The following is a 25,303-nucleotide window of genomic DNA, read 5'->3' on the forward strand; positions in this document are numbered from 1 at the left end:
GGCACCCAGGGCCTGCCTCGCCCCTGCTGTGACTGGTTGGCCACTGGCTGAACCCAGAGGCTCAGTCAGTGGCAGGGAAAAGCTGCGCAGGGCACAGTAACCTGTGCTCTATATACACTAAATTAAACCTGGTATGGGGCAGTGGGTTTGTAATTCTAAGCACTCAGGAGACTGAGGCAGGAGAATTACAAGGTCAAGACCAGTTTGGGCTTATGATGAGACCTTGTAACACAGGGGTTGTAGGGGAGATGGGATGAGGCAAGGGCCTGGCTCCTTGGGAATCTACCCTTAGGATGTTCACATGTTGGACAAGGACCTCTGGCTTCGTCCTCTATGTCTGTGATGGACAGGCCATGCGCTCGCTCGCTCATGCTCTGGACATGTTAAGTGTAAACACACTGGTAGGAATAAATTCAGACTTCGCACATGCTGTGTTGTTCACATACGCACATGCTCCGGTGTTCAGATATGTTAGTCCAGCTGCCACTTGGCCCCGCCCTCATTCCCCCCCACCCCCACCCCCACCCACCCACCTCCCATTCCCATCCCCAACGGCCGTAAATGGCATTCAGCAGTGGTTCTACCCGCACTGCTCTGTGGAGCATACTCGGTACAAACATGCTGGTTCTACGCATGCTCAGCCCATGCTTGCCAGTGCGGTCACACACTGCATGCCCAGCCCACGCCAGCCTTCGTGCGCACTGCATGCTGTCACCAGCAGAAGTCCATACCCCCTCCCCCCTAACAAACATACCATCTCATACCACTCAGTTAAGCACAGGCTATACAGACAATTATTTACTTATAATCTTGGCCCTTTGGGGGTGGGCCAAAGGTCTGGGCCCAGCATGCACCCCCACTTCTTTGGGGCCCAATCCCCAGCTCTGCTAGGTCCACAGGGGCCAGAGTGTCAGGCCAGTGGCGGTGGAGGTAGCAGCAGGAGTATAGTGGAGAGTACAGAGCCACACGGGATAGACAGAGGCAAGGGCATGGGGACAGTAACCAGGACCCAGAGCTGAGTCCAAGGAGGCCTGGAAGGCTTTGACCTGTCCGTCGGGCTGAGCCTCAAAGCAGGCGGCAGGCATTGCCCACACTGTTGGCTGAGGTGTCGAGATCGTGGCTGTATGGGGATTCCCAGTCTCTCAGGAAAACAGCCTCCAGCTGACTGCGCAAGCCACCATGCCCGTTCTGTGTCACCAGCAGGGAGGTGCCTGCTGTCTCCGTGAAGTAGCTTCCAGACCAGTTGGAGGTTCCTGGGAGCAAGGGGTGGAGTGAGGGTCTGATGGGTGGCCAGACCCTAGTGCCCAGGCCTTTCCTTTGATATGGTACTGGGGGCACTTACCAATGTATGAGGCACGTTCAGTCACCATGTACTTGTTGTGGTTGACACGGGCATAGGGGATTCGGGCCTGGGACTCATCCGTAGGGACCACAAACAGTTTCTGCAGGGGAGAGGAGGATGGTGAGGTGGGGGCTCAAGGTGCAGGTGGGGTGTCTCTGAGAAGTCCTGGGATGGTAGGATGGCATGTGAATGGTATCTCCAAAAGGCACTTGGCTGCTTCTCTGGGAAGGGTGGATCCTGGGACCAAAATAGGTCCCAGGGCAGCTGGGCCTCGGTGAACACGAGCTGAGGCGGGGTGGGGGGTGAGGATCCAGACCTGCTGCAACGGCTCTTATTCGCTTGTTCCACCCTGAAATCTCATCTCTGATGGCCCTGTTTCTAGAGAAAGTCTGTTTCTGCTTCTGTCTCTCTCCCTTCTGTTTTATTTTTAAAAATGTTAAATTTATGTGTAGGGGGCAGGGGTGGGGAGAATGTGTGCACGCACTCGTGCTCACAGGGGCCAGGGGAGGACATGGGACTCCTTTGAGTGGGATTGACCGGCAGCTGTGACTTTCAGACATGGGGTGCTGAGAGCCGAAATCTGGTTCCCTGGAAGAGCAGCCAGTGTTCTTAACCTCCGAGCCATCTCTCCAGTTCCAGAAAGTCTTTCTTTCTTTCTTTTTTTTTGGGGGGAGGGGTTCAAGACAGGGTTTCTCTATATAGCCCTGGCTGTCCTGGAACTCACTCTGTAGACCAGGCTGGCCTCGAACTCAGAAATCTGCCTGCCTCTGCCTCCCAAGTGCTGGGATTAGAGGCGTGCGCCACCATTGCCGGGCCCAGAAGGTCTTTCTTAAACACCAGTGTATGGTAGGTGCTTTCTCTGTGTCAATCTCACCCTACCCCACCCCTCTGCCTGCCTGTGACTCCCCACCTCAATGATAAACCTCTGTCTGTACCCCGCCCCACATCCCAGCCATGACTCAGTTTCTCCTCACGGCTGCATACTCTGGGGCATCCTTGCTGTAACATTTATGGTTCATGTGGGTGTGTTCCCAGGACAGTGGAGAAGGGCACTCTGGGATGGGTGCTTACCACCTGGATGTCGGAGTGAGTATGGTTGTCATGAAGTGCAGCCAGGGAGAGCAGGAAGGACCGCATCGATGGATCAGAGTGTCCCCAGCAGCTGATGAGCAGGCGCACTTTGACGCCTCGTTCATACGCAGCCCGTCTCAGCCCATCATCGATCGCTGGCCAGAACCTGAGGGGCAACAGGGGAGGGGTTCGGGGGAAAGAGGCAGGTCTTTCTGATATCTTTGTTTTGTTTCTTTTGAGACAGGGTTTCTCTGCATCGGCCTGGCTGCCCTGGATTTTGTTCTGGCTGGCCTCAAATTCTACAGAGATCCATCTTCTTCTGCCTCCTGAGTGCTGGGATTAAAAGCATGTGTCACCACTACCTGGCTTTTTCTTATTAATTTTAAAAAGATGTACTTTTTAAAAAAGAATTAATATTGCCAGGTGTGGTAGCGCATGCCTTTAATCCCAGCACTCGGGAGGCAGAGGCAGGCAGATTTCTGAGTTCGAGGTCAGCCTGGTCTACAGAGTGAGTTCCAGGACAGCCAGGGCTACACAGAGAAACCCTGTTTCAAAAATACAAAAAAAAAAAAAAAAAAAAAAAAAAAAAAAAGAATTTAATATTGTTTTAACTATGTGTGTCCATGTGAATACTAATGCCCCCACGAGACAAAGGCATCAGGATCACCTGGGGATAGAGTTTTGTTTGTTTGCTTGTTTCGAGACAGGGTTTCTCTGTGTAGCCCTGGCTGTCCTGGAACTCACTCTGTAGACCAGGCTGGCCTCGAACTCAGAAATCCACCTGCCTCTGCCTCCCGAGTGCTGGGATTAAAGGCGTGCGCCACCACTGCCCAGCCTGGGGATAGAGTTAGAGATGGTTGTGAACCACTTGCCCCGGCCCTGGGAAGCTCTGAAAGAGCAGCAAGTCCTCTTACTTCTGAACCACCTCTCCAGCCCCAAAAGATGCACTTATCCTCCAGAGGTCCCCAGCCCTGACTTCCAAGCCCTCTGCTTCCATTTTCCTCAGTTCCTGTTTCTGGCTACCATTTGGGTACCCCAAAACTCATCTCCCATCGTTTGATTTGTTTTGAAAAGGTTTCACTTGGTAACCAAGGCTGGTCTCCATCATCCCGCCTCAGCCCTCCGTCAAAGGATGGGGTTACAGGTGTGCACAACCACGCCTGATTTCCTCTCATCTCATACACGTGCGTGTGTGTGTGTGTGTCTGTGTGCTTATGTGCATGAGTGTGTGTGAGTCTATGTGTGTGTGTGTGTGTGTCTGTGTGCTTATGTGCATGAGTGTGTGTGAGTCTGTGTGTGTGTGTGTGTATGTGTGCTTATGTGCATGAGTGTGTGTGAGTCTATGTGTGTGTGTATGTGTGCTTATGTGCATGAGTGTGTGTGAGTCTATGTGTGTGTGTGTGTATGTGTGCTTATGTGCATGAGTGTGTGTGAGTCTATGTGTGTGTGTGTGTGTGTATGTGTGCTTATGTGCATGAGTGTGTGTGAGTCTATGTGTGTGGGGGCGTGTGTGCGTGCATGCGTGCTTATGTGCATGTGTGTGTCTGTGTGTGTGGGATGTGTGTAAGTGCACGTGCATGCATGTGTGTTTGAGCCACCTGGCATGAGTGTTAGTAACTAACGTAGGATTTGGGCAACAAACCAGGCAACAACCATTCTTAACTAGTAAGCCGTCTATCTCTTCAGCCCCAATCGACCTTATTTTTCAAGACGGTCTATTGTTGAATGTGGACCATGGAATGACCCAAGTCAGAAAGGGTGGCTGGCCAGTGAGTGAGCTTTGGGATCCATTTGTCTCTGTTTCCCTGTGTTGGCCATGCCTACCATTTTTCTGAGGTGCTGGAGGTCCAAATTCAGGTCCTCACAATGGCATAGCAAGCACTTTACCCACCCGGCCTTCCTATCTTATCTTCTGACCCCACATTCAACCATCCCTTGCCCCGCCCCTTTTTGGTGACATTAGCAACTGAGCCTGGAGCCTCTAGTATTTTAAGCAAGAGCTCTGTCACTGAGTACAGCCCTTGTCTCCATACCTTCCCTTGTATCTGCTGTCCTGCCTGGGACCCCCTGCTTGCTGTCAGAGCCCCCTCAGCCCTCCCCTCACAGGGGTTCCCCATCCAAGTCCTGCCCCTTCCCAGAGTACCTGCGTGGATGAGAGAACTCCATGGTGGGCAGGTAGTTCATAACCGCAATGTAGATGAAGCTTCGGGCACTGTCCACCACGTTGAGCAGAGCCTTCAGGTCTGGGGTGCGGCCACTTGGACACAGTGGTGGGGGTGCACTCTGAGATGAGGGGACAGTTATAGGCAGTGTCACAGTGGATTCCAAGTGAGGATAATTCACCATGAAGCAGGCAGGCCCTATGGTGTTCACTAAAAACAGCCTCCATGAAAGGGAAGGATATTTACTCTATCTGTTTTGCAAGTGAGGGACAGGCTCAGAAAGGGTAAGCTACTTGCTTAAGGTCACACAGCAATCAGTGCAGCATGGATTGACTGCTTGGCTCCAGAATTCATACTCTTGGGTGGTTCCTGATCCAGCAGCAATAGGGGCACTCTGTTACTTGGAGACTCGTTTAAAATGCAAATTCTTTTCTTCTCTCTTGATGTATGCCTATGTATGATGTACAGCATGTATGATAAACGTGTGCACGCATGTTACACACGTGCCACAGAGTGTGGGAGGAAGTCAGAGGACACCCTTGAGTGTTGACCCTTGCTTCTCATCTTGTCTGAGGCAAATCTCTGTCTGCCGCCATGCCCGGGGTGCTGGGATTGTAGACATGCACCATTAGACCAGGCTTCACGTCGGCTCTGGGGATTTGAACTCAGGTCCTCATGCTTCCACAGCAAGGCTGGGTGGCTGTTTGGTTTTACTGGAGACAGGATCTCACGTAGTCCAGTTTGGTCTCTAACTCACCGTGTAGCCAAAGTGACCTGGAACTCCTGATCCCCCTGCCTCCACTCCCTCTAGTGCTAGAGTTACAGACATGTCCCACTTCACCTGGCTAGGGACAGGGTTCTAGGGAGTCCTCCAGGCAACTGGTGGAGACCTTTGCTGTATTCACACTTTTCTGTCACGTCAGCCCTGACCAGACAACCCCTCATGTGTCAGGGGTCACAAGAGTCCCTTTGCTCCGGTCCCTGAGGAACTGCAACTCTAAAAGTAGAAGTAGCCACGGAAGGAGGAAGCACTCATCTCTACGAAAGACTGGTTACAAAGGGCACCAAATATCATGCTTCCACAGTGCCTGGCACACACTCCAGGATCTCTCGAGAGAGGCCGGGTTACCTTGTACTTTGCTATATAGACCAGGCTGACCTTGAACTCACAGAGATCCTCCTGCCCCATCCTTCTGAGTGTTGGAATTCAAAGTGTGTACTACCAGGCATGGCCAATAAATACATTTTGGAGAAAAAAAAAAAAGACGACTTGGAATGCTGGGTCATACTTTTAATTCCAACACTCAGGTGGCAAAGGCAGATGGACTTCCTGAGTTCCAGAGTAGCCAGAGCTACATTGTGAGACCCAAGACAAACAAAACAAAGGACAAAAACCCCTTTGAAATTGTTTGAGGCCATACTCGGGTATATAATTCAAGGCCAGCATGGGATGCATGAGACACTGTCTCAGACTAAGTTCAGGAACACACAAGAAGAGCTACCCATGGCTGTATTAGACATCGCCAAGGGCAGGGAGGAGCTGAGCCCACGTGCACCTCACACAGAGGTTGGAAATGCCTGGATATCCGTTTTCCAGACTAATCCGATGCTGAAGGACCTTGAGACACAGCCCAGGCTTTTGAGGAAGCAGACTGACTAAGAGTGAACTTCAGGCTCCCTCCCTGACAATCAACAGGCCGGCTAGACGGAGGCCGCAAGTGATGCCGTATGGCCAAAAGCGACAGCGTGAGGCCCCATCTTCCCCAACTTACCGCTAGGTAGGCCAGAGCTGGGGTGCCATTGAGGCAGATCTCCATTGGTGTTTCTTGATTATATCGGGTGTCAAAGGACCGCGGCCAGGTTGATGGGATGGAGCTACCTGCCTGGCCCAGGAACCAATAGGCTTCAAAGATCTTGGTGAGGTCCCGGGCGAGGCAGCTGCAGTTGTACATGACCACGCCCAGCTCCTTGACCTGAGGAAGAACAGTGCTGAGCCTGGGCATGCTGGCCCGGTGCTCACAGAGGGCAGGGGTGTTCCCGTCCTATCCACTCCACCAGGCAGCTCCTTTCTCCGTCCCTCAGTCCTCCCTGCACCTCCACTCTGAAGAGCTTACATCCTAGAACTTAAACGTACGGCTATAAACCTAACTTACGTTTGGAAGAGACATTCAGTCACTGCAAAGGTCCAGGGGCTTTGCGCTACTGAGTATTGAAACTAGGGCTTTACCCCAGTAAGGTGCACTGCCATTGAGCCACAGCCCAGAGTCTCACTAGGGGACTCTAAGCAGGTCCTATACTACGAGGCACATACAGCCCCTACCCTTTAAATCAGACAAGCTCTCACTGAGTTCTTCTGGCTGGCCTTGGACTTTTAATCATCTGGCCTCGGACTCCTAAAGATTTGGGAGGACAGGAGGCCCGCAGTACCAGGTCCCGTGAGCTGTGTGTTTCCTATGCCCTGTGCCCTGTGCCAGCTCCGGCTCAGTCTCAGGTGTTGGATCTTCAGATTAAGCTAGGTATCCCCACTGGGTGGCAAGACAGGCACACAGGAAGACTGTGTCTTCAGCATATCGTTGTCGAGTCTAGGAGTCTAGGGAAGTATTTATTGGGGTAAATTAGGGTCACATTCTTTTCTTCACAGCACTGCTGGAGTTGGTCCCCCCTGTGCTAGTACCTGCTAAAGCTTCTGGCAGATAAACCATGTCCTTTGGGGACTCTCCCTTGAGGCCCCATGTTGGATCAGATGTCTCCTTTGGGCTGCTACAGTCAGCCCACCGTGTCCCCCTACTCCAGCCCTGAGCTCTGTTTGTGGCTGCTTATTCCACCCTAGATCTTCCGCGTCAACCTCCCCATTCTATCCTTGACCCCTCTGCCCTTGCCAGCTTCCAACCTCACTTCCAAGCTCTTGCCTACACCCCCCCTCCCCCTTACATCTTCATTCCATCTCAACTTTGATCCTCTATCAACTTACACCCCCATCCTGGCCCTGCTCACTCTCAGTACCTCCATCCCAGTTGAATCCTCTATTCCCTCTTCCCACTCTACATTCTCTGCCTTTACTTTCTAATCCCGTCCTTAACCACCCCTCTTATATTCCCCCCATCCCATCCCTCCCTACATCTTCTATCTTTGCCTGAACCCACACCCTACCCATCACCCACATCCCTGCTGCAGGCTGTACTGTTATCTCAACCCAGTCTTCTGCCCATTTCTTCCCTATCATGGCCCGGGAGCTCTCTGAGATGTGGCAGCCTGATGACAGGCCAGGCTCCACACTGAATTGCATATTCAGGAAACCTACCTGTCATCCCATCTTCCCAGAGTCCCTGAGGTAAAAGATGGGCTTCAAATACACATAAGAAATGTACAATGAGGGCCAGGTAAGTGGGCAGGACCTTGAATACTCTGTGTCTGGGTAGCTGCTAACAGGACCCAGGGGGAAATCTAGCTGCAGCAGGAACAAGGCAGTTGAGGACCGAACTGCAGGGATACAAAGGGAAGTTCAGGAGGAGGCAAGGAATGCGGGCAGGGGACATACAGACCTGGGTCAGCGACCGCCAGTCCATGTTGGCACTGCCCAGGTAGAAGTGGGTCTGATCCACCACCCAGAACTTGGTGTGCAGGACACCATGAGTCAGCTTCTGCATGTCCACCATGCGGACCTGGGCACCTGTGGTCAACGGGGGCGGCAGTCAGGGGCCAGCTTGGGCAGCCCCAGGCCTGCCCACCCTGCTGTTGCCAACTTACCACTCTGTAGCAGAGACTGCAGATCAGCCAGAGGCCCATTGGGTTTGCTCACAGCGATGCGAACCTTTACACCTCGAGGTGCCAGTGCCTGAAGCTGCTGAAGAACCTCTTCACCCTGTGGGAGACAGCTGCTGAGGGGCTGGGCTAGCCGGAGCTCTAATATCACCCCCACGGGCGCCCCCTAAGAATGAACAGGCTTCACCTTACACTAGAGGACGCCTAGATCACAATACTAAACCCCTTCACCTTTCTTTGTGTGTGTGTGCATGTGCGTGTGGTGCTGGGGATGGAACTCAGATACACTCTCCCTTTTAATAAAGGTTTTATTTATGTGCGTGTGAGTATATGTGTGTGTGCATACACGTGCACGTGGACATCAGAGGACAACACTCAGGAGTCAGTTCTTTCCTACTGTGGGTTCCTGGGATTAAACTCAGGCAAGCAATTTTACCTGCCGAGCCAGCCATCTGCTTTCTATTTAACACAAGGTCTCCTTATATTGCTCGGGCTGATGACAAACTCGATTTGTAGCTGCAGCAAGACTTGAACTTGAGACTCTCCTCCCTCAGCCTCTGAGTAGCTGGGACTATCTATCACCCTGCAGCACAGGGCCCAGCTTGTATCTGTGCTTTGATGTACTTTAATGGGAGCCTAGAAGAGGTGTGAGCTTATGCAGTGTGTGTGTGTGTGTGTGTGTGTGTGTATACATGTGCAACTTTGTATGTGTGTGGGCGCGTGTGTGTTGCCTGCTTGTGAAAGGTCTTGCTATGTGGCTCGGAATAGCCTGGAACTTTATATTTGCTCCTCCACAACCCTTCAGCTTCCAAAATGTTGGGATTTCAGATGAGCGCCCTCATACCAAGCTTAATCGCCTTGCCTTGCCTTGCCTTGCCTTGCCTTGCCTTTCCTGTTTTTTTCTTTGGAATTTCAAGGCAGGGTTTCTGTGTGTCCCTGGCTGTTCTGGAACACGCTCTGTGAACCAGGCTGGCCTGGACCTCACAAAGATCTGCCTGCCTCTGTCTCCCCATTGCTGGGATTAAAGGTGTGGACCACTGCTGACCAGCAACAGTAAACATTCAGAAAGGGTGGAGTCTGTGCCGGGCACTGACTAAATCTGCAGATTAACCCATGGCATCCTCACAGGAGCCCAGCAGTGGGGCAGGTGCTGTTTGCAGTTTTCAGATAAGGTGGCAGGAAGCCTGGGAGGGGAGGGAACTTGCCTAAGGTCACACACAGCCTGGCTTGGGCTGGGCTACAACTTGTTCCTTCTTTGTGTGAGGGATTCAAGGTGATATCTGTAAATCTAACTCATCATAACCAAAGTCCTTGACACTCAGAGACTTCCAGATAACCAGGACACAAAAACGTCACCCTTACTTCAGAAGTGTGTGTGAAGACAGCTGTTACTGAACACCTGCGTCCACCTGTCTCCAGGTTGGCAGGAGCCCCTCCCCCTCCCCCCCACTGCCACCATTCCCACAGCCATGGGGGTGGGTGGGGAGCTGGGTGAGAAGAGAGGCTTCCAGGTACCTGCTGGGCAGAGGGCTCTTGCGTGTGGGTGTCATTATTTGTGAGGGTCCAGTAGAAGGATGCGATGTCCAGGCTGCTGTGAGCACCGGCAAGGAGGCCCAACCAGGCCTGGCTAGTGGAGGGGTTGCTCGTGGTGGCATTGGGAAACTCCAGACCCTCAGGAATGCTCTCCACCAGCACCGCCCTGAAGGTATAGAGGGATATCTGTCAGTCACAGAGGGCCAGAGAGGATAGGTTGAGAAAGAAGAACTCTGCAGGTCTCCAGATGTAGAGAGAAGGTTGGTTGTGTATCTCACTGGTCTGTCTAGAGGTGTGGGAGGTGTGTGTATGTGTGTGTGTGTGCACGCGCGTGTGTGCGTGTGTGTATCCACAGATGTAGATGGGATACAGTGCCCATGTGTTCACAGACCTGTATAAAGGATGATGACGCTGTGGCTGCCATGGAAACCGAAAGGAGGGGGTAGAGTGGGCACGGATGTGGGCACCCACAATCCCCTCGTCACAGCACTGCCTGCAGCAAAGCACCGGGTGCTCTCGCAGGCTTAAGTGTCCCTGGGCTGGCAGGACCCTCCCACGCACAATCCAGCTGCCTTTCACTTACTCGCAGGGGTCATAGCAGGGGGCTGGGCGCTGATTTGGTCCAAATAGATGTAAGTCCCCGTATTCCCATAGAAACAGCTGAGTCATCAGGGCACCGAAGCCCACTACCGCCAGGATCAGGACCAGGAGGACCCAGCGGGCTTTCTGTGGAGTGGGGCAGGAAGCTGTCAGCCTATACAAGGTGGTCCCAACAGTTTGAGATAGTTCAAGTGGAGCAGCGTACTCCTACCTTCTCTGCTGCCTTCCATGCCTCGATTTCATTCAAGGGCAGTTCTCCCGCAGGCTCCTCAACAGGCACCTTCAGCTGTGGGATCAGGGATGATGGCGGAGTGGAATAGAGTGGTTTGGTGGTTTCCTACCCTTCAATACCCCCCCCCCCCCCACTAAGCATCCCATCCTCCTACCTCCTGGTACATCAGTTTGGGCTTCATATTGCCTGGCCGCTGGGGGACTCTGCAGAACGAAGGTGGCTAGGTGGGTGTGTCAGGGACTGGAAACTGGGGAAACAAAAAGCAGGCACTGTGTGGGTGTTCTGGGCTTTTAAGGGGCATCAAAAAAAAAGTGGATATCTTTGGGTTTATGAGATCTACTAAAAGCCTCTTTCTTCTCCCATTATCAAGTGGGCCCTTAGCCCTATGACCATCACCCCAAAAGGAAGAAACTGGTTGCTGGTCAGCTGGGATGTTGAAATCCCTCGAGGTCCAACGCCTCTGCTTTTTTTTTTCACTCCCGTGTTGCCTTTCAAAGCGTCCAGCATGTCCGTCATTAGCACCCACGTTACTCCCTATCAGAACCCCTTTTTGTTGCCTGCTGAGCTCGAATCTAAGTAATTTCACAAAGACAGTCCCGGCTGGGGGCCAGGGGAGCCCCGAATCTCTGTGCCTGGTTTTTCTCAGTCTTGGATGACTCACGGAATGTTCCAGGTGGAGCGTCTGCCCAGTCCCAGGTACCTACCTGACCAGACATCTGAGGCTCATACCCCAGGGCCACCGCAGCCTCCCAATCCTACCCCCCGTCCCGCACCGCAGCCCCCACACCCTAAAACAACACCGGCCTTACTCAGACGTTGGCTGCTACTTCGGTGGGGCTCCAGCTTCTGTCTGAGCAGCTGAGTAGGGGCGGGACCTCCACGGATCACGCCCACTGCAGCGAGGAGTCTGCGCAGTGCGCGCGCGTCGGCTGACTCCCCTCGAACCGGGAAAGGGGTGGTCCTGAGCAACCTGGTTTGGGGTAGAGAGGAGCTCAGCTTCGCCATAGCCACCCCAGTTTCCTCATTTCTCCCCCACCCTCCCAAAAGGGACCGAGAAGTCACAGAGAAAAGGGAATTCTTATCCCTTCTCTGATCTACAAATGTGAATTTTTGTTGTTGTTGGTTTTTCGAGACAGGGTTTCTCTGTATAGCCCTGGCTGTCCTGGAACCAAATGTGAATTTTTATACCACGGACTCTTTAGTGATAAATCCTAAGATTAATCTTGAAGGCGCTTGAAGATAATATAGGGAGATCAAGATTGAATAATGTAACTGAAAGAGAAGGGCAAGCTCAGGAGAAGACAGCCCACGCAATGGGATGGGAGAACAATCGGGGACGGCTGGCCATGGGGGTGGTGGGTTTTCTGGTAGTTTGCTGGGATGACGATATTTCCTTTAAGTCAATTTTTATTTTTAGAGATTAAAATTTAAAAAGGAAAATCCAAGGCTTCTGGATCTCATATTCTATCCAAGCAGGATTTTTTTTTTTTCTTTAAAGTATGCTACTTATTTATTTAGGTCTTATGAGACAGGATCTCCTATAGCCCGGGCTGATGTACTGTACGGATTTAAAGTTAGACAAATAACAGGTGGTCCTTCTCATGACTCTCCCCTTAGCCTATCCGAATCACAGAGGAAGTACAGAGCTTGCATTGCTACTGAGCAGCATAAACAGCCCTTTGCTGCCTTTAGGGATGGCTCTCTTGGTTTGTGTGTGTGTTATCCACCTAGATTGACGGTTTTGCAAAGGCCCTACCAAGGGGGCCACATCCCCAGCCTGCTTTTTTATTATTAACTTTTTTTGGGTGGGTAGTTCCCCAAGGTCTCATACTATGGCCCAGGCTGGCCTTTGAACAATCCTGTCTCAGTCTCCCAAATGCTGTTATTATATAGAGCCCCTCTTCCTGTATAACCAGGGAGACTGAGGCAGGAGGATATCGATGAGGTCCAGGCCAGCCTGGGCTGCACTGAGGCTGTCTCAGAAAAGAAAACCAAAAACCAGGATCCAGCAGGTAAGGACAAGGACGGAGGTTAACTGAGGCTTCTGAAAGGATCTCACAGAAGCAGAAGATAGCAGCCTTAGAGTGGGTGAACTACAGGGTGGGGGAGGGGAGGAGAGACTGGGTTGACTCTCATTATTCCTGAAGGCTTTGATGAGAGATGTTTTCTTGGAAGAATATGAAGCTGGAAATAGAGCGTGCTGGCACTAGTCTGTCATCTTAGCTCCCTGGAGGTGAAGGCAGGGATTTATCAGGAGTTCAAGGTCATAAAATTCAGCTACAAAGAGTTTGAGACAGCACGTAACTGCTCTTCCAGTGGGGCTGAGTTGGGTTCTCAGCCAGCCACCACAGAATAAGTCCACACAACCTGTAAACTCTAGTTCCTGAGAATCCAATGCCCTAATACAGCACACACTCACACACACACACACACACACACACACACACTCCTGGTTTTGTTGGCAGTATTTCTCTCTGGAGCCCTGGCTGTCCTGGAACTCACTCTGTAGACTAAGCTAGCCTAGTCTCTTGAACTCAAAGATCTGCCTACCTCTGGCTGGCTCCTGAGTGCTGGGATTAAAGGCATGTATCACCATGGCTAGGCATAAATAAATCTTTTTAAAAATTAATTTAGCAGGGCATGGTGGCACCCTCTAGTTATTTCAGCACTCGCTAGTTTGAGGCAAGAGGACTGATGGAATCTGACTCCAGCCTAGGCCACATAGACCCTGTATCTCAAAAACAACTAACTGTTAAATTATTTTAAATACTATTTTTAATGTCTTTACAATTTTTATTACACGTATTCTGTGTGTGTCATTTGGACATCAGAGGGCAATCTATAAGCGTCGATTCTCTTTTTACCAGGTAGGATCAGCAGATGGGATTCAGGCCATCAAGCTCACAGACAAAAACCTTTATTCTTGGAGCCGATCCAAAGGCTCATCCTGTCTATGATAACTAAGCTGTGATTTGGCTCAGGCTCCCACTTGGGGTGTCCGTTTCCCCCATTCCTTTCCCCCTAAGACCTGCAGCCTCAGCTGGAGCAGGAGTCTGACCCGTCCTTGGGTTTCAGGGGTCAGGACAATATGAAGGAGGTAGCCAGCCATGGGCATTGTTCCATGGCCATGCCACCTCTCTGCAGGCATTCCCAAGGCCCCAGTTCCTTCATCAGGCTCCAGCACGACCACTACGACCAATCCTCTTGCTCGGTTTCACTTATATATGGGGTGCACCGCAGCCAGGAAACATACCTTCTTCCTGCCCACAGAACAGCTTCCGGTTCCTCAGCCTGTGGGCCTGTCTGTGTTCAGGTGTGACATCACAGCCTGCAGACAAGGAGGAAACAAAACTGGATGGGGTTTAAAAAAAATATTTCATCCGTATGGGTGTTTAGCCTACATGTGTGTCTGTGCCCAAGGAGCCTAGAAGAGGGCAGAAGAGGGCACTTCTTAGAACTGGACTTACAGACAGGTGTGAACTGCCATGTGGGTGCTAGGAATTAAAGCCCAGTCCTCTGGAAAAGCAGCCAGCAGTCTTTGTTTGTTTGGTTGGTTTATTTTGCTTTGTTGTTGTTGTTGGTTTTTTGGTTTTTCGAGACAGGGTTTCTCTGTTTAGCCCTGGCTGTCCTGGAACTCAGAAATCTGCCTGCCTCTGACTCCCAATTGCTGGGATTAAAGGCACGTGCCACACTGCCTGGCTTGTTGTTGTTTTTTAAGACATAGTTCCTGTGGAGAGTTTGCAAGGGAATCAAGCTGCCGCTGCTGACCTGTGAACTGAGCTGCTGATTTCCTCCTGACAACAGAGATGGGAGTTGCTCCAAAGAACCATTTCTAAACAGGTCCACTTCCCCCATGTCCTTTCTTTTCCACTACATTTGGTGGGTGGTGGGCTACAAGGGAGGTTAGAGCATTTAAGAACCATCATTAAAAGTAGGCTTTGAAAAATTAAAGTTACAATGTCCCATAGGGACCTGGGTCCTATGGAAACTACCTACTACTATAGTTTTAGTTCCCCTCTCTGATTCTGAATCCTTGTCTCTAGTTCTCTCTTTTTTTTATATATTATTTATTATTATATCTAAGTACACTGTAGCTGTCTTCAGATGCACCAGAAGAGGATATCAGATCTCATTACGGAAGGTTGTGAGCCACCATGTGGTTGCTGGGATTTGAACTCAGGACCTTCAGAAGAGCAGTTGATGCTCTTAACCACTGAGCCATCTCTCCAGCCCCGTCTCTAGTTCTCTATGTCCCCTTGTAACTTTAATTTTTTTCAAAACCTATTTTTAATGATGGTTCTTAAACACTTTAGCCTCCCTTCTAGCCCACCACCCACCAGAGGTAGTGGGAAAGAAAAGATGGGGTGGGGACAGTGGGGAAGTGGGCCTGTTTAGAAAGGTTCTTTGGAGCAACTCCTGTCTGTGTTGTCTGGAAATCAACAGTTCAGATCATAGATGAGCAGGCAGCAGCAGCAGCAGCAGCTCCATCCACTAGCAAACACCTCACAGATACACCAGCAGTCCGGTTCGGTAGAGTTGGGATAGCAAACACGATTCAGCATCGGTGGCACTACCTAGCAGAGACAGCCAGGCTTCAGCCTCGGCTCAAGTCAGCAAGAGGGACAGGAGAAGCACTAGGCTGTGCCTGTCTCAGGGAAGCGAAGATCACGAGAGACCAACAGCTAGCTCTATAATCGAGCCAAGCTCAGCCTCGGTCACTGTCCATCGAGTCCTACTTATATCCTCCACACATCACATGTCCTCCATGGGTCTTGCCTCAGCACGTGTGTTTGTCTCAGCTGACATCACTCTGCTAATGAGCCCGAGTCCTTTGAAGCAGCAAGAAACTGCAGCACACCCAGAGTCTTTTGGTGCATTTCTCTCTATGGCTAGCTCAACTACACACTGTAAGGTGGACCGAGACATGCATATCCTTAACGAAGATTCCTTCATCACATGTCCTTTCACATGCTTGTTTTAGCAGAACATCCTTTCTTCTGTGTCCGCTTCAGTGAAACGTTCCTTCATGAGTCTGCCTTAGTCTTTCACCTGTGTCCACTTTAACAGTACGTTCCTTCACATGTTTGCCCCAGCAAATACCATTCAACTAACTTTCCAAAGAACCCTTAAGTTTCCTCTTCATCTCTGAACTCCAGCTCTGCAAGTTTCATAGCCTACTGTGTTCCCACAGACCTTCCATTCACCATGTATCTGGCTCTCCTTAGCATCTCTCCTAAATCTGTTCCCTTTCCAGGAACCTTTTCTTTTACCTTTAATTTTGGACCAGATCTTCCCCCAGGGAGCAGGGCAGCTTACTCGCTCGTGAGCTTACTCGCTCACCACCCTTCACACCTCGGCCACACAGCTCCTTGAAAGAGACGACACAGCTGGGCGTGGTGGCGCACGCCTTTAGTCCCAGCACTTGGGAGGCAGAGGCAGGTGGATTTCTGAGTTCAAGGCCAGCCTGGTCTACAGAGTGAATTCCAGGACAGCCAGGGCTACACAGAGAAACCCTGTCTCAAAAAAAACCAACGAAAGAAAGAAAGAGAGAGAGAGAGAGAGAGGGAGAGAGAGAGAGAGAGAGAGAGAGAGAGAGAGAGAGAGAGAAAGAAAGAAAGAAAGAAAGAGACTACACATTCAGCTTTTGGGTCCTCTACCTCATGCCTCCCCATTCAATCTCCAATTCTCTATCTGGGCTTCCTGTATCTTAGTCCCAACCTCTCTGGGCTGTCCCTGCCTGTTGCTGGCTCTCCCTCACTCCTTCAGAGCTGTGAGCCCTATAGGGTCAGGGCTATGCTGTTTTAGTCAGCCCTGTGCCCAGCACCTGGGTACAGAACCAGCAGCACAGCCTGGTACCCAGGTCACCCATCTCCTCCTGCAAGTAAATATGTCGGCTGGCCTCACTGAATGGGCTTTATTCTAGAGGCTCCAAAATGCTGTTATCCCAGCACCTGGGAGGATGAGGCAGGAGGATCAGGCGTCCCAGGCCAGTCTGAACTACAGGATGAGGCCTTGTCCGAAAAACAAAACTAAACAAAAACAAAATCAGGGCCTGGAGAGAAGGGTCTGTGGGTGAGTGAGTTGGCTATCCAAGCCTGAGGATCTGTGTTCGAATCCTCAGCAACCATATAAAAAGCTGGGTGTGGCACCTGTAACCCTCATACCAGAAAGGGAGAGACAGCAGGGTTGCTGGGCTTGCCTAGCTGAGCTCAAGATTCTCTGAGACCATGGCAAAGAAGGCCACAGGTGGATGCCCTTCTTTGGCCTCTGAGCATGCACACACACATGCAAACACTTTCACATACACAAACAAATCCAAGAACCCCTCAAACCAACAAAACTACACAGTCTTTTTTGTTTTTTGTTTTAGTCAGACAGGGTCTATGTATCTTAGGTTAGCCTAGAATTCTTTTTTTTTTTTTTTTTAAGATTTATTTATTATTATACATAAGTACACTGTAGCTGTCTTCAGATGCGCCAGAAGAGGGCATCAAATCTCATTACGGGTTGTTGTGAGCCACCATGTAGCTGCTGGGATTTGAACTCAGGACCTTTGAAAGAGTAGTCAGTGCTCTTACCCACTGAGCCATCTTGCCAGCCCCTAACCTAGAATTCTTGATCCTCTTGTTTCAGTCTCTAGACTGCTAGGATTTCTTGTATGCATCACAACATATATACATATATCCCACATATATATGTGCATGGGAGAATATATATATATATATATATATATATATATATATTCACACACACACACACATATATATATACATGTATATCGTGTATATGTCTCTCTATAAACACATGTGCGCGCACACACATGTATGTATGTATGTATGTATGTATGTATGGATCTATCTATCTCTCTGGTCTCTCTATGTAGCCCTGGCTGTCCTGGAACTCACTGCGTAGCTGAGGATGACCTTGAACTCCAGATCCCCCGTCATCGCCATCTCCTCAGGGCTGGCTGGGATTACAGGTGCCTGGCCTCACAGTAGACTCTGAAACTACAAATTGACCATGTATTCTGCAGCCCCCCTCCCCCAATCCATCAATACTTTACTTACTTACTTACTCATTGTCTCTTACGCCGACTAGACTCTAGACCCCATAAGATCAAGGAGTCTTTGTGTTCTGGCCACTTATCTGTCCCCAGTGCCTGGCAAAGTGTTAAACACACAATAAATCTTTAGGAAATATGGTAAACAAGTAGCTTGTATTTTCTTTTCTTCTTTAAACTTTTTTTTTTCTTTTCTTTTCTCAAGACAGGGTCTCACATAGCCCAGGCTGGTCTCAAACTCACTATGTAACAAAAGTAAACTCCTGAGCCACACTCCATGTGTTTGGCCCACATCTGTAATGCCATCACTAAGAAATTGGAGGCAGGAGGACCCTAAGTTCAAGGTCATTCTCCCCAATTACACACAAAGTTCAAGGCCAGCCTGTGCTACATGAGACAGACATCGCATAAAAACTTAATCACTGCGTAAGACTCTTCACTACAGGAGTTTTGATTTTTTTTTTTTTTTTTTCATTTTTTTTTATTAGGTATTTAGCTCATTTACATTTCCAATGCTATACCAAAAGTCCCCCTTACCCACCCACCCGAGTTTTGATTTTTTGAGACAAGGTCCTGCTCTCTATACAGTCTTGGCTGGCCTGGAACTCCCTATGTATACCAGGCTGGTGTTGAACTCCTAGACATCTCAGTTTCCTCATGTTGGGATTAAGGACGTATGCCATGCGACCAGGTTACTGCTGAGGTTTGACTACGGGGAGAGAGAGGTTCCTGGTTTCCTGTCTCTGCCTGATGCCCAACCCCTATTCTAGAAGTTCAGGGAGAACTGGTTCTAACCAGTCTACAGTCTCCCCTCCCCAAGTCCTCTCAGTTTCTACAGCACTGGCTGCCTGCTCTCACTGTGGGGCTCCAAGGTCACACAAGCCAACAAAACAAAAGGACTAAGGGCAGAAGCAAGCTTGCCCATAGGTCCCAGGCCACGTTTTGGGTCCATAACCACGAAGTTGCAGGATTGATGGCAACACGGAGGTCCTAGGGTGGGATGGCTGAGGTGCAGTGCGGGGTCAATGAATGCTGACAATCTAGAATAATGAATGCGTGCCAGGCTTGGGGATAGTGCAGTGTGTGGTGTGTGTGTGTGTGCGCGCGCGTGCGCATGTGCTCATGTATGTGTGAGGATCCTGTGTACACATGTGTGGAGGCCAGAGGTCAAGCGTTTCTCTCTATCCTTCACCTATTAGTATAAATGTTATCTTGAGATAGGGTCTTACCCACTAGCTCTGGCTTGTCTGGAACTAGCAATAGCTATGGATCCCATGGTGCCTTAGCACTCACAGACCCTGCCTCTGTCTCTTCAAGGCCACCATGCCTAACTCGTGTTTTACTTTTTTTGAGACAGCATCTCTTTTTTTTTTTAAAGATTTATTTATTATTATATGTGAGTATACTGTAGCTGACCTCAGACACACCAGAAGAGGGTATCAGATCTCATTATGGGTGGTTGTGAGCCACCATATGGTTGCTAGGATTTGAACTCAGGACCTTCAGAAGAGCAGTCAGTGCTCTTACCCACTGTGCCATCTCGCCAGCCCCAAGAAGCATCTCTTACCGAACTTGGAGCTCACCGACTTGACAAGGTTAGCTAGCCAGGGAGATCAAAGAATCTGCTGGTGGAGAGATGGCTTAGCAATTAGAAGTACTGGCTGCTCTTGCAGAGGACCTGGGTTCAGTTCCCAGTACCTACCTGGTGGCTCACAACTATCTATAATTGTAGTTTCAGGGCACTGGATGCCTCTTCTAGCCTCTGCAGTCACCAAGCACACATGTGGTTCACAGACATCCATGTGTGCAAAACACCCATACACATTAAAAAATATATACAACGCCAAACATTAAAAAATAATAAATCAATCAATCAAGGATTTTCCTATCTCTGCATCCTCAGACCTATGGATGGTGGATATGTGCCAGCCACCAAATCTGACTTTTTACCTGAATGCAGGGGATCCGAATGCAGGTCCGAATGCTTGCACATCAAATGTTACCCACAGATCCATCTACCCAGGCCCATAGTGTGCAACACAGTGATGACAGTCCCAGTTGAAGGCAACGTGGTCAGTAACAAAGTAACAATATTAGCTCAATGCCACAGTAAACTAACTGTGTTACAAGTTAATTAGGGTTGGTTTGGTGGCCAATGCCTGTTGGGGGTTATGTATTCATATGCTAAATATTGGCTCCCAAGGTCTGGTTGCCCCCAACAAGGTGACCCTCAGCTACACTATGTGATGCTATATAAACCCTGCTCCCCAATGTAAAGCTAATTGGTTAATAAAAGGCTAGAGCCTGCAATTGGGCAATAGGAAGAAAGAGGCAGGCCTTGAGGATAAAATGAGGGGTCTGAGGAGAGGCCAGGGTAGGAAAAGGAAGGAAGGATAAAGGAGCCCAAGGAAAGAGGCCTTCAGGACTGGAGATGGACCATGAACATGTGGCCAGGAGAAATAGACCCCAAAAGCAACCCCAGGAAGATTCAAACAGCACGTAACAAGAGACTTACGGCAGAGATGTACAAGAGACTCGCGGCAGAGATGTATGTTAGAATAGTTCCAAAACCTGCCCAATTTAAGTTTACAGCTTGTAAACAAAATGCCAGGACTGTGTATCTTTTATATAGGCTAGCTAAAACATAATAATTCATTTTTACAAACACCTATAGGCAGAGGTAAGAGGATCAGGAATTCAAGACCACATATGGCTACATATGGAATTCAAAGCCTGCCTAAGCTACACAAGGCTCAGCCAACAAATGAACAAACGCTCAGAATTCACATTTTCCTGGTAGTGTCCCCATGCGCTTTTGTTGTTGTTTGACAGTTTCGTGTAGCTCAGGTTGGCCTTGAACTTGTAATGTATCAGAGGCTGAGGTAGAGATCCTCCTGCTTTAGCTCCTGGACATTGGGTTTACAGACACACAAACCTGTTGGCTACTGTGCATTTTACAAATGGGAAAGCAGGAATTGGAGAGGCATGGTTTGGTGGCCTGGGTTTCCCACAGGTTTAGGGGTGAAGCTGGGACCCTGGGATACCATAGAATACCATATAATATCCCACACCATGGAAATATGTGAAACGTGTACCCACAGAGGAGGGAAAGCTATAAGGCTGGGTGGCTCCTTGTGGGTAATGCTGAATACAGATGTGTTAGTGGAGAGATGGAGACACCAGGGCGATTTGAGGGTAATCTAAGGGGAGATGGAAACAGGAAGTACAAGAATAACTGGTATGAAGAGATTTAGGGGAAATGGGGGTTTCATGAAGGAGATGTGTGGGTGACTAAGACAATGATGACAGAGAGACCGGCTCATCAGTGCTTGCAATCCCCACACTCAGGAGGCTGAGCAATTGGATCTAAAATTCAAGGCCAGCCTGAGTTGCACTGGTGACTGAATGCTAATCTCCCGCACAGGTACCCAGTGCTAACAAAGATGGAAGAGTGACCAGCGGAGCACTGGGGACAGCAGGGGCGTGTCTGAGCTGACATACTTTGAGGTTACAAGGAGACCCTGTCACATAAAAAGAGAAAACTGAGCATATAAGGCCAATCAGGGCTTAAGGGGAATGAAAATGAATAAAAAGGACAATGTTTGTGCTGAAGAGATGGTGCAGCAGTTAAAAGCACTTGTTGCTCTTCCAAAGGACCTGAACTAGAAAACCCAGCATTCACATGGGATGGCTCACAACCATTCGTAACTACAAATCCAGGGAATTAGACATCTTCTGATCTCCTCGGGTAAATGCAGTCACAGATACTCAATTAATTGTAAACAAACAAAAAAACAAAAATTACTTCTTAAAGGAGGGGGCGATGTGAGAGAGGTCATGGCGTCAGAAGGGGAGGGGTGGTGACGATTTAAGTGGGGTATGATTTAAGAGAAGGGATGAGGGCACCTAAGTGGGCCAAGGACGATATAGAAGAGATGCATTATAGACGAGAGGGTGACACAGGGAGGGCAGCCAAGGTGTCGCGCACCAGATCGCACAGTACCTGCACGTCAGAGTCTTCTACTCCAGAACCTAGCCCCGCCTTCCCGCCCACCTGTGCGCAGGCGCAGTCGCGCTAGACTGCGGGCAGGGTGGGGGCTAGACTTGATCCTTTCTGATTGGCGGCGTTCTTCGCGACCGAGGCTCTGTGTTGTCATGTGATGGTCGCCGCCCCACACTCTCTTGCTGGTTGGAGGCTAGGAGGGCTAGAGCGGCTGGTGGAAGGTGCAGTCTGGCTTCCGGTATCAAGGGCAGGACTTCCGGGGCGGGCGGCCCAGGCCGAGGGAGGAGTGTCTGACAGTTGGCGCGACCCGGAGGGCGGGCGGGCGCCTCGTGGGGGTGCGGGCCCCAGAGTGCCAGGTGAGGTGCGGGACTGGGACGGAGGAGGTTAGGGATGGAGATACGGGGTGGCCGGGGGTCTGGACTTCCCGCGCAGCCCATACTGTACGATCAGATAAATGATTTCTCTTTCTGAGCCTCAGTTTCCTCTTCTGTACAATGGGGGCCCAGAAGCTGACCGTAGAACCCGTGTAATGGGACGTCAGGTCGTGCACACCCGTTCTGCTCTCAGAGCTCTCCATGTTACTCTTCCATCCTCGTTAGCACTGATGATGGGTACCCGCGCGGGAGCTGCCCGAGCTAGCAGGCCAGCGGGTTTGGGTTCTAATCCCAGCTTCCCTTTGCAAGAACTGGGCCTGTGTCATTACCTTTCTGAGCCCAAGTTTTCTCTGTTTAGTGAAAACCGATAATCTCAGGCTCCTATGTTCGTCGTGTGGATCCTGATGAATGTCTTTGGCATACCAACAGCTCGGTGGATCGGGATTGTAGCTGAGAGTTCTAACAACATAGAGGAGGGAAGCCCAAAGGAAGCAAAACAACAGTCAAGAAGATTGTTTGCCTCTTTCCTGAGTCCTGAAATAGCGATTTAAAATAATGACTAATGCATGTTCCTCAATTTAAAAGGGGGCATTTTGCATTGTTATCCTAGCCAGGAGAAGGGAACCTTAACTTGAAATACAATAGAAATAGAACATTCCTCTTCATTTGTGGGCAGTAAATGAAAGATACTTGAAAAGTTGTTTTGTTTGTGTGTTTGTTTGTTTATTTACTTATTTATTATTTTTGAAGCTGGGTCTCTGTTTGTAGCTCTTTCTGTCGTGGAACTCACTACATAGACCAGGTTGGCTTTGAACTCACAGATAAACTGCCTGCCTCTGCCCCTCTACCCAGTGCTGGGATTAAAAGCCTCTGCTATCATGCCAGGGTGGCTAAATAGTCTTATATACTTGGTTTCCACCTCACATCTGCATGCAACTTACATTAGGTCTACAACTGTCCCAGTCTGTCACTAGTTTAGTTCAGATTTAATGAATACCTGTCAGACGTAGTTGTAGGAACTTTGAGTTTGCTGTTTTAACCCCTCTAATATATATATTTTTTAATTTTAAATGACATGTTTTATTACACTGTATGTAAAACCAGAGGATAGCTTGGCCTGGTGGCCTTTACCTACTTAGCCTACTTATCTCTCTGCCCCTCCCCACCTGCCGCCCCCCCCCCCCCCAGGAGAAAAGCAGAGGTACTTGTTTTTAATTTTTTTCCCCATTGATGTACCTGCCCATGCATTTCTGTGGAGATTAGGAAAAGTTTTGGGAGTCAGTTCTCTTTCTCCGAGTGGGATGCCGGTTCAGGCGACAGAACTCCTGTTGTCTGACTTGATGGCAGGCACCTTTGAGTAGGTTGTCCTATCATTTACTTTAAAGTCCTGGCAATGGAACCCAGGCCAGGCACACGCTAGGCAAGTGCCCCACCACTGAGCAGTTTCCCAGCCCTCGGCTTTTTGAGGTAAGGGCTGTCCACGGAGCACACCTGGCCTGGAACTCAAAAGCCTCAACTTCCCAAGTGCCAAGACTGCAGGTACCTGCTGCTATGATGAGCAGTAGTGGGACCGTCCTTAAATGGCTCCAAGAGGGGGAGTCCCAGAAAGCAGAGCTACCTGCCTGAGGTCAGGGTTGGGTCTAAGTTCCCCTCCCCCCTTCCTCTCCACCTTTCCACCCCTTCTTTGGCTTTTTTGAGACAGGGCCTTAGGCTTTTGCCTTGACTGTCCTCAAGCTCATGGTGCTATTACACCGCCTCCTGAATGCTGGGATTCTAAAGCTGTAAGCATGGTTGGTGCTTTGGATTCAAGACCTTGAAGGACGTAGCATGTGGATTCTGTAAATGGTATTTCTAGAATTGAGTTTTGAGAGCTGTCTTTTTTTTTTTTTAAGATTTGTTTATTTATTATATGTAAGTACACTGTAGCTGTCTTCAGACGCTCCAGAAGGAGTCAGCTCTTGTTACGGATGGTTGTGAGCCACCATGTGGTTGCTGGGACTTGAACTCAGGACCTTGGGAAGAACAGTTGGTGCTCTTAACCACTGAGCCACCTCACCAGCCCGAGAGCTGTCTTTTTAAAAATGTTAATTTTGTCAATTTCCTCTATTCCGAGAGTCAGTGCAAGAGATGGACTTTTAAAAACACTCCTCTGTGTTTGTGTGTATGTCCGTGTGGCTGAGCATGTGGTACCCGCCTGCAGATGCTAAAGTTGGATGTCTTACTCAATTATTCTTTACCTTATATTTTAAATCAGGGTCTCTCACTGAACACGGAGCTTACCCATTTGGGCACACAGGATGGCTAATGAGCTCCAGGGATCCTCCAATCTTCACTTCCCCAGTGCTTGGCTTTATAAAAAGTGGGTGGTGGGGATTTGAACTCAGGTCTTCATGCACAGTACTGACTGAGCCATCTCCCCAGCTGGGGACATGAACTTTTAAGATGGTCTCTTTCCTTTTATGTGTGTGTGTATTTACCAGCCTGTCCATACTTTGCACCATGTACATACCTGACGCACTTGGAGCCCAGGCATGTTGGAGATGGAGTTACAGGTGGTTGTGCCTTGCTCCCAGAGTGCTGGGAACTAAACTGGGTCTTCTACAGGCGCAAACCATGTCCTAAGCACCGAGTCATGTCTCCGGCCCCCAGAAACGGATTTTTTAAATCATAGGGAGAAGAAGCTTGGCACCTGGGAGGTGGAGACAGGAAAATTGTGAATTCATGGCCATCTTGACTAATTCAGGAGATCTAGCTTCACCATGGGACCCAACCAACCAACCAACATGGCGTTAGGAGCTGAAATTGAGTTTAGCAGTGGTGACTTCAAGGCCCTAGACTTCTGGTTTAGTATAGCGGAGGCCTTCCAAGGAGAGACTGGTTATGTCTACTTCACAGCAGTGCCTCACTCCCCATTCATCACACATTGGACTAACCTGAGTTCAAGTCCTGGCCCTGCCTTACATGCTGTGTGTTCCCAGGCTGACCATTCTCTTTCTATCTCTGACTTTATTTCCTCTTTTTGCTCATTTTCCTTCCTCCCAGGATCATCATGGGAAGCCACTGAGGTATGCTTACCTCAGTCCCTGGCACAGAGTGAACACTCGTGAGCACCTGCTCCATGGGCTTCAGAATCGGAGAGAACTTGCTTTTCAATCTCAGAAAGG

General features: G+C 49.7%; 2 protein-coding genes across 13 annotated transcripts in view; one reads left to right on the plus strand and one right to left on the minus strand.

The window, feature by feature from the left end:
- Positions 1–134: 134 nt before the first annotated feature.
- Pld3 (phospholipase D family, member 3) lies at positions 135–21,997 on the minus strand. 9 transcript variants are annotated; one of them, XM_006539642.3, is made up of 14 exons: positions 21,766–21,983; positions 13,956–14,053; positions 11,512–11,672; positions 10,857–10,949; positions 10,682–10,756; positions 10,454–10,596; positions 9,853–10,036; positions 8,323–8,437; positions 8,118–8,245; positions 6,348–6,548; positions 4,557–4,696; positions 2,414–2,579; positions 1,343–1,442; positions 135–1,253 (listed from the first exon to the last, which is right to left on the minus strand). In XM_006539642.3, the coding sequence occupies exons 4-14, from the start codon at positions 10,881–10,883 to the stop codon at positions 1,066–1,068; spliced, it is 1,467 nt and encodes a 488-aa protein (XP_006539705.1). In that variant the 5' UTR covers positions 10,884–10,949; positions 11,512–11,672; positions 13,956–14,053; positions 21,766–21,983; the 3' UTR covers positions 135–1,065. The 9 variants fall into 9 exon arrangements, with proteins under 9 accessions (XP_006539705.1, XP_006539709.1, XP_006539706.1 ...); NM_011116.2 differs by having other exon boundaries at positions 768–1,253; positions 13,956–14,030; positions 21,766–21,986; NM_001317355.1 differs by lacking the exon at positions 13,956–14,053 and adding an exon at positions 17,778–17,861 and having other exon boundaries at positions 768–1,253; positions 21,766–21,986.
- Positions 21,998–22,010: 13 nt separating this feature from the next.
- 2310022A10Rik (RIKEN cDNA 2310022A10 gene) overlaps positions 22,011–25,303 on the plus strand; it is a 28,857-nt gene continuing 25,564 nt past the window's right edge. For 2 of the 4 annotated variants that reach the window (XR_391092.3, XM_017312231.2), the window contains exons 1-2: positions 22,011–22,121; positions 25,182–25,302. Coding sequence is in view for 3 of the 4 variants with exons in the window: in XM_017312231.2 (XP_017167720.1) it covers positions 25,258–25,302 (45 nt within the window). In the remaining variant the exon portion in view is untranslated. The remainder of the gene's footprint in view (positions 22,122–25,181; position 25,303) is intronic. The other 2 variants (NM_001374792.1, NM_175107.5) reach the window with 2 other exon arrangements.

Source organism: Mus musculus, chromosome 7 (assembly GCF_000001635.26).
Source record: "Mus musculus strain C57BL/6J chromosome 7, GRCm38.p6 C57BL/6J".
Lineage (NCBI taxonomy): Eukaryota > Metazoa > Chordata > Mammalia > Rodentia > Muridae > Mus > Mus musculus.

Bases quoted from the DNA above. Each gene is read 5' to 3' on its own strand.
- Pld3 (XM_006539643.3), bottom strand. From the start codon at position 10,883: ATGAAGCCCAAACTGATGTACCAGGAG. The intron at 10,037-10,453 runs GTAAGTGAAAGG...CTATACCTTCAG, and splicing joins CCCTGCTATGACCCCTGCGA to GGCGGTGCTGGTGGAGAGCA. The intron at 1,254-1,342 runs GTAAGTGCCCCC...CCTTGCTCCCAG, and splicing joins TGAACGTGCCTCATACATTG to GAACCTCCAACTGGTCTGGA.